This window comes from Hydractinia symbiolongicarpus, chromosome 8, assembly GCF_029227915.1.
Source record: "Hydractinia symbiolongicarpus strain clone_291-10 chromosome 8, HSymV2.1, whole genome shotgun sequence".
Taxonomy (NCBI): domain Eukaryota; kingdom Metazoa; phylum Cnidaria; class Hydrozoa; order Anthoathecata; family Hydractiniidae; genus Hydractinia; species Hydractinia symbiolongicarpus.
In genome coordinates, this window is record NC_079882.1 from 3,803,651 (window position 1) to 3,816,226 (window position 12,576).

At 36.4% G+C, this 12,576-nt stretch overlaps 1 protein-coding gene across 1 annotated transcript; it reads right to left on the reverse strand.

Annotated features, from left to right (window-relative positions):
- Positions 1–2,306: 2,306 nt before the first annotated feature.
- Positions 2,307–10,558, reverse strand: LOC130654575 (uncharacterized). Its single transcript, XM_057457185.1, has 15 exons — positions 10,461–10,558; positions 10,025–10,258; positions 9,655–9,834; positions 9,147–9,566; positions 8,740–9,066; positions 8,449–8,662; positions 8,140–8,375; positions 7,673–8,059; positions 6,540–7,601; positions 5,505–6,448; positions 4,012–5,434; positions 3,582–3,940; positions 2,909–3,510; positions 2,703–2,838; positions 2,307–2,629 (listed from the first exon to the last, which is right to left on the reverse strand). Exons 1-15 carry the CDS (start codon positions 10,471–10,473, stop codon positions 2,408–2,410), a joined length of 6,759 nt encoding a protein of 2,252 aa, XP_057313168.1. The 5' UTR covers positions 10,474–10,558; the 3' UTR covers positions 2,307–2,407.
- Between the last annotated feature and the right edge of the window lie 2,018 nt (positions 10,559–12,576).

The following is a 12,576-nucleotide window of genomic DNA, read 5'->3' on the forward strand; positions in this document are numbered from 1 at the left end:
TTTAAATATTATCACGAATTTTTATTAATAGCTAGATACCTCATTCTCCGTACTAATTTTGGTGGATTTGCGCAAAAAAGGCTTATTTCACGAAATATAGTATTCGCGTAAACCTTTTTCCGCAAAATTTATAAAAAATTAAAATTATAAAATAAACACAGTAAAATTCATCACCGCTCATTTTTCAATTTCTCACTAGGATTTTCTCAAAACTGAATTGTTAACAACCAAGATGTATAACATTAAAAACACACTAGACGATTAGAGCTCACACAAGGGAGCGACTTGTACAACTGAAAGATGAACAACTTGGCTTATTTACCATAAGATATATTTTATTAAAATTATCAACGGTAACAAAAATTCGTAGCTCAAAGAAGCCAGTCGCTACATAAAATTGAACTTTTCTGCATTTTGCAACGCCACAAACCACGTTCGTCCCAGTCTTTCTTTACGGCATTAGGGGTCGGGATTAATAATCATATTTTGAGGCGATAAAGTATGTATTTATGTTACTTTAGAGTTATGGAACAGTAAAACTACTTAAATTCGTCTTTTTATGGTAAAAGTAACAACGTATCAAAAAATAATTTTGTGTTTAATTCCTTTTTAACCAATTAAAAAGCTTTGAAATTTCTTGTGTAAAACACGATGAACAATAAAAAAATGCTGCAATGTGTATTGATTGTCTTTTGATACATTTAAAAGTATAATGTGAAGTTGAAATAACACCAGAGAATCCTGCTGACTTTTAGCTGAATTTAGAAGTAACGGAACCATACATGTGTATATATAGCTATATTTTTATTCCGTACTTAGCTATAAACAAGTTTGTATATTATATACAAGGGCTCAGTTCAATAACATAACAACAAAAAAGAACAGCGTACTTCGTAAAAATGGTTACATGCGATTAGAAAAACCTTACCAAAAGATTCTCGGTTTTACATCTGCTCGTAACATCTTACTGACGATTGTTTCCAAAGGTATATGATGGTAAGACAAAGTTCGTCTGATGGTAAGACAAAGTTCGTTTTCTTTATACTTGCATATATTCACTGGTCATCAAATTAATGCCATTGCATAATTTATTTTGTTCTCCTTTTCTATTTTTCTATTTATAAATTTTTCATCCTCTTTCACTCATGATACCTTTTTTCAAAACTCATAGAACATAGTTTTGTATTTTAGTTTTGTGCAAACAAAGAATTTAGTTTTTTTCAGATGGTGAACACTGAAACAGAGTGAGCTAATGGGTGAACCGATGTCATCAATATTTCCAACATCAAACAAAAATAAAACACGTTTTAATGCTAATTTGTAGGTACACAGTTTTGAAATCCAGCTTCGGTGATACACTTCTTTCCTAGCGTAAAGAATTGTTTTCATTACCTACCTCTGTTCGATTGCTAGCTAGGAATTTAGTTTTTCACAATTAAGTGGAATAAAGTGCATTACATTCCCTGTACCAAGAATGTTTACATTGTTTTAATCTATAAAGGCCAAGGCAAATCATCCCATTAGGCACTGGCTAATAAACTCTTAGGAAAAAATATTTGAGTATGCGAGAAGAATTTTAAAATTGCTTGCCATGTACAACGACAGCAACAAGAATATCGATGAAGGATCTTTATTGTGATGTTACCCACACTTATTTGATACGCCATCAGGGGAACTGGTAACTAAGCAGGCGCTGCTAATCGGGCGTTAAATTAAGACTAAGACTAAGCAATCTTTAGGCCGTATTATTTTACCTTCGTAAATAAGCAATCTTTAGGCCGTATTATTTTACCTTCGTAAATATAAGACTGAAAGGCTAGGCTCTGTAGTAGCTATGTACACAAGGTGGAAAAGACATGGGAAAGGTAATTGTGTAAGCGATTCGACCCTTGTAAGCTAAAAATGTCTAAAGACAAATGTAATGCTGAAAACTATGGTTATTCTGTATAGCTGATATTACAAAGACTCGCATGTATTTTAAAACTGAACTTTTGTATTTGTTCGTTAAACAGCATACATACCTTATTCGTACTTTTCGCGTATATTTCGCACAATAGCAATATTAACGTATTCGCTTCGCTCAGGTAACAAAAAAAACAGGGTTGCATTGATGCTGACTCATAGCTAAAAATAGCCGAAAAATAAGAATCGTGTGAAAATAAGAATTCTGAGCGCAAAGTTAAAAGCTGGAGCGAGGGTGGACAGAAATAGGAATGGTAAAATGAAGCACAATCTTCTGCAAGCTGGACGTAAGCCTGGCCAAATTTCTTACTTTTCTTCTAAATTACGAACTCAAATCAATCAAATTGGTGTATTTTTTTGAAAAATTTTTTATGTATATATTTTTTTACATATTCTATCTACATCACATTTAATAATTTTCGTATAATTATAAATAATTTTATATTTATTGTTGTAATTTCTCTTTCACGACACTTCCTTCAACAGCAGTCGAAAGGACAGCCTTCATAACTCGTACTTTGGATGGAAATTTTTCAATCCACTGGTCGTTGGACAAGACAGCTAAATACACGTCATCAAATGCCTTCCATAATTTAAAATCTTTGATGCCGCCTAAACCTTGAATTGGTATGGTCAATTCTGTTACCCATTTTCCGATACCTTTGTGCTAAATAAAAAGAAATGGATAATTAGTAGCAATTGCGTGATACATTTGGTTGAAAAGTACTGGGTTGAAATACCTTTAATATCAAAATTTCCTGGTTGTACTTCGCAATAGCTAAATAACTGTATACACCTAATTCGAAAGATTTTACACGAATGGCTGATGCTACGTCAATATCTTGATAGTGTGTGAACATGCCGTCCGATGTTTTACTAGAAATAAAAACGCGGATACAAATAAACAGCTTTTAACGAGTTGTGCTTTCTTGGTAAAAACATTTACCTGTATACAGAAACAGGGACAGAATAGGATGTAGCCAAGGCTTCTGTGCTCGTTTGGTACGTGTTGGCTATGGCGAGGAATGTTCCGAAAGACGTAGAAAACAGTGTCACGTCAGAAGCAGAAAATGTAGGTATGGTTTGTTTCAGATGCTGTGTAGAATTAGTGTAGATGTTATAAATTTCCACTACAAAACTCCTTCGCAATATGGCAATAGTGGTAACTTCAGCGCTGTTGTCAATAACAATGGATTTGATGACGTCACAAGCAGGTACTGATGCTGACCAAGTGTAAGTATTCGTTTCAAATAAATATAACGATTGGTTGACGCATGTCGAATGATTTTTCTTGTTGTACGTGTTAGTGTACAGCATCAGGGTGTCGTCTCCTTTCATGAAAGTATTCACGAACGCAGCTTTACTCGTATTGACTTGTGTCAATTGATCGAATGTATTCGTGTTGTTGTTGTATTGATATGTCATGCTAAGTTCGTTTGCTACGGGGAGTGTTGGAAAGCAACCGTCGTTGATTTTATTGGAAGAAGACACCAGATACAAGCCATTCTTCTTGATAAGCTTGACATTTGTGACAGCATTGCCTAAGACCTGAAGAAGGAATACGTTGTTAATTTCTGATTGAAGACGTGTGGTGTGTAAATATACGGAGAGGTACTTACAACCGTGTGGATAGTGAAATTGCCATCATATGCTTTGGTGTAAACGCTTGAATTTGTGCAAGAACGACCATCAACGTCACTCAGTGCTGGAATTGCAAGCCACGTTTTGTTTTGATCAACCAACACGTCCATGGAAATTGAAATATATGGTAAAAAAATTCGTTGTTCCTCAGTGAAGTATTCGATATTTTGATGAATGTTGTCAATGGAGTCAGAGAGTTGCGAAATAATCTTCTTGTGCAAAGCAATTGTTTTGTTTAAATGCACTAAATCTCGGTCTAAGAAGTTAGATATTTTGTTGAAACCAGAAAATAACGTTGTTACATTAGCGTCATCCACGAAGTTGGTTTCCACATTACCTGAAATGTAAAACTGATATTGCCATATTTTGTAATTTGATATTTTTGCATTTAAGGATCCAGTTTCTTACCTGTAACAGTGACATTACCCACTATCGTTTTCTTGCCAGAAATTGTATTTTGACGTCCAGAAAGTACAGTTTCGGTTTCCATCTTGTGCAAGTCAAAACCCTGCACGTCGTTTGCGCTGATTATATCTTTCTCAGAATGAACAGCGAGGAAGGTTTTGCTACCAACTACAGTCTGATTTCCGTTTGACAGAAGCAGTTTACTTGCTGAGATGTTAACTGAGTTGATTGTTGAAACGATCAAATTTTTAGCCACAACGGTTGTGTTCAAAAACTCAACTGGCGAAACCACCGTATCACTATCGTTGAGCAGAACAATATTGTGTTTAAACTCAGATAGATCGTATCCATTGACGGTTTTCCCATCTGCTATAGTCACGTCATTCAATACCGATAAGTCATCCGAAAATATTTTCTTGCCAGTGATGGTTTCGTTTCGAGTAAGCAAGATAAAATCATCTGGAACTTTGTAGCCATTTATAGTGTCAGCGTCCAGGTTAACAGTTGATAGAAAGCCTAAGACGCGTTTCTTGCCAGTAATATTGTGTCTTCCATAAATTGTTACAATCTCCTGCTGCAGCTGATGCAGATCCAGGTTGTTTATGAGGCCACTCACAGTTAAGTCTTCAGTGTCAAGTCCACCTTCAAGAACAACATCATGGAAGGTGTAATTAGCAGAGATGTTTCCGTTCTTACCGTAACATTTGTAAAATACGTTTTTGCTGAACTCTGTTAGATTGATACCGTTGAATGAATCGCTGTTGACGATGTCGTTCGCAAATATGACGTTGGTAAACACTGTGGGGACGAAAACTGTTTGATCGCCGTGTTTTGTAAGCGTCGTCGAAACGATGTCGGTGATGTTGACGGTATTAATAAGGCCATTGACGGTAAGGTTATTATCGAGTGATAATTCCGAGTTAAAAGTGAAGTAACCTGTTATGTTTGCATCTTCATTTACTTTTAAAACACGCCTGGAAAAATTTTGCAGATTAATGCCATTTATGTAATCCACATCTATGTTGTTTGTACGTATATCCTCTGTGAATGTCTTGGTTCCTGTAACAACGATACTTTCATTCAGTGGGATCACTTGTTCGGCAAACTCAATGTCGTTTACTGTTTCTTCAACATCGAAATTCTGAGTCGTGTGAAGATGAGAAACAGTGTGACTACCAGTAACAACCTGGTCACCATAATTTTTAAGAGTATCATTTACAATTTCTGATAGATTTTGTTGGTTGATCAAACCATCGACCTTTATGCTATCTGTTACCGTCACATGATCAAAAGTTATATTTCCAGTAACATTGTACTCGTCTCCGTCTCTCAATATTGCAAAGAGGGAAAGCTCAGTTAAATTGACCCCATCGACCAACTCTGAGACTGTCAGTTCATCACCCACTTCTACGCTTGATGTAAACGTCTAAAAAAATTTAGTGCTAACACTATAACTACATTTCTTTTACAACTTATTATCCAGTTCCCAAACTTACCTTTAATCCAGTCACAACTTGATCTCCCTCTAAACGCATAGCGGTTTGGTCCAATTCTGTTATGTTGACACCGTCAATTAAGCCTGCTATGGTCCAATTGCCAGCAAAAGAAACTTCATTTGTGAATACCTTGGTTCCTTTTATGATTACGTCGCCCGACAGCTTAACTAGTTCTTCATTCAAATCGGTCAAGTTTACGCCATCGATAAAACCATAGGTTGTCATATTGTGAACAGAAAGGTCGTATACATACGTGTCTGCTTTGAACGTCTTATTACCAGTGACTGTTTGATTGGTCGACGACAAAACAACATCTTCAAACTTGATACTGTCAATATTTTCGTACACGTCCAAATTTCCGCCAAAATAAACGTCATCAGTAAATGTTTTGTTGCCAGTCAAAGTGATGTTTTCAGTTTTTCGCCATGCTGTTTCGTACAAGTCTGATATACTAACGTTGTTTATCGTAGTAAGGTTTATGTGACCATAGATGGTGACATTTTCTTGAAACACGTTGTAGCCAGACAGAGTCTTGTTACCTCCTTGGAGGAGCAAATCTGCAGGAAGTTTAATACCATTGACCATACCATCTACATTAATATCAGCATTTACCGTCATCCCATTGACAAAAGTTTTTGTTCCGTTAATAACCACAACACTTCCGTTTCGAGCAGTTTGATATTTCAGTTTAGTTAGTACGTCCAGTAAGGCGCAATCATAGTCACACATCTTGATATCTAATGTTGATACTGTTAAGTTGTTGATTTGTTTATAACCTGTAATATTTTGTGTTGTGTTCATCAAGATTGAGTCAGCGTATGCTTCAGAAACATCCACATTATCCACTAAACCTGTTGTTTGCAAATCACCCTTGATTGTTACGTCAGAGGTGAAAGTCTTTACGCCTGTTATTGTCTGGCTATTAATTCGATCCAATACGTCTCCTAAAAGACATGTATACTAATGCATATTTTACAGATACAAAAGGAGTAAAATAATTTTTGTTGAACAAGTATGGTAAAATTGCAACTCTACCTGAAATGTTGACGTTGTTCACCGTACCATCAACAGTAAGTGGGGCTTTTAACTTCAAATCATTTTCAAAATGCTTCTTACCAGTGATGATACCAGGAACATTTAAATAAACGACATCATGCACGCTATCGTTGTTGACACTGCCTTGAACTGTGACTGGTCCCAAAAAGCTGACATTCGACATAAACACAAGAGATGAGTTAATGATATCATCGGCACCAAGATGAATGCCATGCTTATTAATTTCTGACACATCTATGGCATTGATGGTTGCTAATGGTTTCATGTCCAGATTGCCAGTAAAATCTGCATGTTTAAAGTACTTTTCTGCAGATATGGTAGCGTTTTCTTCGTTAATTAATACTGCATCTGAAGCCACAGTTGATAGATCCATCTTATTGACAGTGGTCGTCACTTCAGCGTTACCACGAACTATCACTGTATTGTTGAAGGTGAACGGAACATCTATAGTTTGGTTTCCTGTAACAGTGAAGAATTGATCTAGCTGCATCCCATTCACAAATCCATCCACGGTGAGATCTGGCACTTTTGTGCGACTGATAAAATTAGCTCCTTGAAAGGTTTTATAGCCAACAATAAGTTCATCACGATCAATAGTGATGACTTCATTAGGGTTAATGTCGTTTAGTAAACCAGTGACCATCAAATCCCTCTTTAGAACTGTGCTTTCGTTAAAGGTAAACTTTGCTGTAATAGTCGCATTTTCGTTAATGTACAATGCATTGTCATTAAGTTCAGAGAGATTAACATCATTGAGTGTACCATTTATATTAATAGCACCAGAAAGATTGAGGGTCGATGCAGAAACGTTAACAAAGGTTTTAACAGAACTGATAACCTGGTCAGTCGAAATCGTAACTGTGCGATTTAAAAGCGAATTGGCAACCACGACATCAGTTCTATGCTTTTCTATCAAGAATGCGACTATATCCTGACGCCTTTTTAAATCCAGCTCTGCAGGCGACAGATTTACTTCCTCGACTGTGGCTGTTTGAACGTATGTGGTGTTGTCCACGCTGAGTGTACGGAAGAGCTTATGATCTAAAAAGTTTGTGAAGAAAAATGTTACACTTGCACACAAAAAAAAATAGTTTAAAACCATGGCAATTTACCTGTAATGTTAAAATCTTGGTCAACAAAAACAATATCCTCTTTCACAGCTTCATAAGTAACATTGAAAGCTTTTACTTGTGGTATAAGTTCTTCGTATACAGTGCGATTTAATTTTTCAACTGCCAGCAATGTTTCTTCCAGTAATTCGTATTTTGGAAAGGTTTGCATGAAACTTATTTGGTAAGTATTAGATGCGTTGACAGCTTCGTTTTGAACTATTAACATGGTTTGATCGTGTTGTAGAAAGCTTTGAAGAGATTGAGCGTTCTTGAAAATCGGGTCCATCGGCTGAATCTTAGTTTGGTAGAATCTCCAGCCGTCGTAGGCATAGAATGTTGTGTTGCCATACTTGTTGACAATGGTCAAAATAAACTCTCCGTTTATACCTAAAAATGAAACCCGGTTGTTTTGGCTGAGAATAAAATCAATTCGATGTATCGTAAAATTCAAATTACAAGTTGCTAACCTGTGATAGCTGTCCACTTTACTGCACCGTATGTTTTAAAGCATTGGAAAGGTACGAATAAATTCCAGTTCCATTTATAGATAACAGATTCGACTTCGAAAGTAGTAATACCATTGGGTAGGACTTTCACGTGGTTTGCCACAGCTAAAAAGTATTCCTGTGCCAAACCTTCACCTACTTTGAAGAATTCCCAATCCACAGCACCATCAGTGCGAATCCTTTGAAGACTCTGAAACCTGCAAATAGGTGATTAGTTTTTCATGCAGCTTATCTGAAATTGCGACGTAAAAAAGTGTTATTTTTACGTACCTTCCACTATGCAAGTTGTAAACATACACTTCAGAATCCAAATGATGACTTTTCTGATCGTTTATATAGTTAGCTACTGCCACATAATTTTGATTGTGGATAGAGAAGGCTTCAACATCCTTTGCTCCATACGTCACTAATTTCTCTCCAGATACTAGTGATAAACCAATACCATCCCAGCGATAGAAGATTGGAGCACCCATGTACGAAACGCCTAGAACAGATAAATGCCTAAGGATTGAAAAATAAATATAAACAAACACGCGCGGAACAGTTTCGAGAGTAACTTACGTCCGCACGAATAACTGATTTTTAAATATTTGTTCGTTTGTAAACAAGAATCCAAATTGGTGAGGAGGCTGGATTGTGCAGTTAATAAACATGATTCTTTGTTATCACATAGCTGCGAGATTCTTTCTTTTACCCCCGGAATGACACACCAGTTATAGTATTGGTTAGCTACTAGTAGAAAGTCCATGTTGGCAGCACATTCCCATGCAGACACACGACCATAAAAGGTTTTCTTTATCGAAATGATGGTTCCAGTTGGACAAGAGACCGTTCTTGATTGTCCATCGCAAATCAACGCCTCTTTATCGAATCCATAATCTGTGGACACTAAAAAAGTAGATAATTGCCAGGCAACAAATTTTGCCTTGATGCGATGTCTAGAGTAGATAGATTAAAAGACTACGCACCTTTTGTTTCGTAGTTAACCAATGCCATGAAAGGTTTTCCAAACACATCGAATGTTTTTACAGCGGATGGATTCCAGACATCAAATGAAATAGCTTGAGTCGCATCAAATTTCGTTAGTATGGGATTATAGTAATACATTTTGGAAAATCGACCAGGAAATATGGAAATTGCTTTTTCAATAACAACAAGATAGAAACGAGGATATGTTGACATAAGGTCGAAGGAAATTCCTTGAGTGACAGGAATACTTTGATGGAATTCAAATACGTTTGTTAATGGGTTCCATTTTGAAATTGTTAATAGGCTTGCAGTTATGTAACCAAAGAATCTTAAACCTTTAATACGAAATATCTTGAACGATTTTGCTCCTTCCATTGGAATACGCGATAGTGCAGTTATGCTGGTCAGGACGTACGTACCTGCAAAACAGTGTAGAACAAAACATGCGAGAAAACTGACCTTCTACGAGAATAATTTTTAACATCTGCTATAGGAGAATGAACATACCTGATACACATGGTAGTGTGCCACACTCTCGGACTTCTGAATTTGAAGAAGTACAGTTACCATAGAGACAGGTGCGACTGCGAACTTGCACACCGCCACCACATTTAGCCGTGCATGATCCAAAGTCAGTCCATGGTGAATAGATGGCTTCTGCTGTGGAATTACTTGTGGAATTGTCAACTAAAAAATAATAACCTACAAAGTTAAAATATAATTTTCCTTTGTTTATCCGTTGCTTGACCGCGAAATGTTACATTACACCCTTTATGTTAATCAGAGCCGCATAATTATTTTTTCTGCATGTCTTTAACCTTATCTGATGAATGCAGGAAGTGTAAAAAAAAAGCATTTCTTGTAAAAACTACGATACCGTCCCGTCTTTCTCGTTCCAGCACGTCATTTAAAGCTTTTTGTCTGTTTTTCACAAAATAATCATCATCTTCATCGCCAAAATGTGTGGAAACGGCGCGTCTTACTCTTTCCTCTACAACCGCGTCGATGGAGTCCCTAACATGTTTTGGTATGCGTTGAATCAGAGCAGGGTCGCGATATATTCTGTTACAATGAACAAGCGACAACGCAACAACCAGAACACAAGTTATGCCTAAACACGAAAAAACATTGTAATAATAGTGGTAAAATAAGATCAACCACAACAAATTGCTTTGATCTTGCGAAACATATTTTTGAGGTAAAATAAATTTTTTGGCTCTTACAGAAATGTTTTTATTAATATAAAGTCGACGAAGAGTGAACCAGAAGCTATTTTCAATCGGTAACATACTCACAACAATAACAGAACTTACTTGCTGTCCGCATGATTGTGTCGTTTATAACATACGTTGTTGCAACACGGGTTTAAATACGATTTTGAAGTGACTTTATTACTAAACATTATTTCCGCCCGGGTAACTCTTTTACGTAGCTGTAAGAGATACTCTCTTTTAGAAAATTGTTTAAAAAAGCATCGAAGCAACAGAGGGTGCGAAATTAGGCTCCTGAGAATGACTTGCACGTGTCATGAAGATAACTCTTCACAGCGTGCGTGATGAACAGATTTCATAAGAGACTCATTTGCGAGAAAGAAACAAACTCAAACAACAGCTATTCAAGTCGCCCGAAGCTTATAATTTCTCTGTATACGACTGTCTTATCTACAGAACCTAAACAATACGCGTTACCCACGAGAACAACAAAAGGCGCGAGTGTGGTCACGTGGCGAGAGACTAGTTTTATTGACAACGAAAATAAAAAACCTCCATAAAAATCTTTATTTACCCATTCGTATATTTAATATGCAAAGTTTTTTTGTATGACGTAAATTTTTTTCTCACTGTTTTGGCATGTATTTTTTGTTTACATGACACCGCCGAGTTTTTACTTCTTGCTGTCAGATCACGTATCCATGCTTATTGTTTCGTGAGGGATTTCCGCTGCTATCATGGCATTCACATTGTAAAAAATTATTCAAAACTTGAGGTTGTTTGCATCAAAATCATAGTTGCGTTAGTAGCCTTGTAAAAATCAAAATTTAAAGTGTATCTTTGGCGTTTGTATCAATGCAAAGTACATTAAAATAATGACGGGAGCACACAATAAATAGGCGCACAAAAAATGGACACGCAAAAAAAATTGGAACGAAAACAAAAGAGTGCAAACATTTTCAACCTCATCAGTCTATATTTAATAATTTTCGCTCTAGATAAGGTATAGAAAGGTAATTTTACATCATTACCCAAAAATAAACAAAATATTTGTGGCAATTGATTGCTTTTTAGCTAGTACTGCCAGCATTTCTAAGTTTTATTATTCGAGCTTTATCTAGTAGGGAGTTACCGGAGGAGACAATGCCGACGGAAATAATTCTGTTGAAAAATAGAAGTAGAAGAAAATTAAAACAAGAATCACAAGTTACATGGGACTGACAGTTGGCTCGATTCCTGCAAAATTCGTACCGTCCTTGTACACTTTCAATCTAATAAAGGTCGGTTTCCATACAACAATATTTTGCGCCCAGTGCCGAAACCATTTCCATTTGGCTGTTTTTTGTTTACATCGATAAATTCTGCTTTTTCTTTTCCTGATGCTTTTAAAATGTCATTCTAAACAAAACTGTAAAGATTACCGTGGAAAAAGTAAACAAATGACGTCACGTTGGAATCCATCTATAGGCCTAGCAAGAAAAATTTACCAAAAATTTCTTTTTTATTATTTGCTCAATGCTTTTACTCTTCCTCAAAATGCCTATATAAAACATTTATAATTAATATTTATCAGATTGGTCTTAAAGAACTCCAAACAAGTTTCAAGACAATTATTATTATTATTATTATTTTTTTTTTATTTACCCAGGATAGCCTCTTCAGTTCCTATTGGTACTGCTATCAACGAGGGTCCTGCGAAGGGGGTCCTAGCGCATTTAAAGCTCCCATTTGAGCTACGAAAGTCGTGCAAGCACATCAATCGCTCAACTAGACAACCGCCTAAGATATCAATCCTATGCTCATGCTGAGCGCTAAGCAGAAAGGATAGATTCACACTTTTATAGTCTCTGGCATGACTCGGCCGGGGTTTGAACCCAAGACCTCCCGCACTGAAAGCGAACGCTCTACCACAAGGCTATCAGTCGAATATATAACTTTATATATTCACTATAAATGTTTTGGAATTAGGGCGGATAAATGTGTTTAATAATAAAATGGCTATGAAGGTTAACCTAACTATCCTAGTTAACTACTATTAACCTACTGGATCACTATATAGTCAACCTCGTCCCCAGGGTCTTGTGGCCCCTGAGTCGTTATTGAACTTATCAACAACGCAAAATGCCCTGGGAACGAGGCTGCTATAAAGTGTCTTAGTAATGCTTTTTATTAAATGTTTTAGTTTGAAAAAAGAAATATGCCACAGCTCCTCCGCCAT

What these genes read in the sequence shown, in the direction of transcription:
- LOC130654575 (XM_057457185.1), bottom strand. An exon ending in CCAAGATTTTAACATTACAG is followed by an intron (nt 7,602 to 7,672) that starts GTAAATTGCCAT and finishes CAAACTTTTTAG; the next exon opens with ATCATAAGCTCTTCCGTACA. An exon ending in ATTTCACTATCCACACGGTT is followed by an intron (nt 3,511 to 3,581) that starts GTAAGTACCTCT and finishes TTCCTTCTTCAG; the next exon opens with GTCTTAGGCAATGCTGTCAC.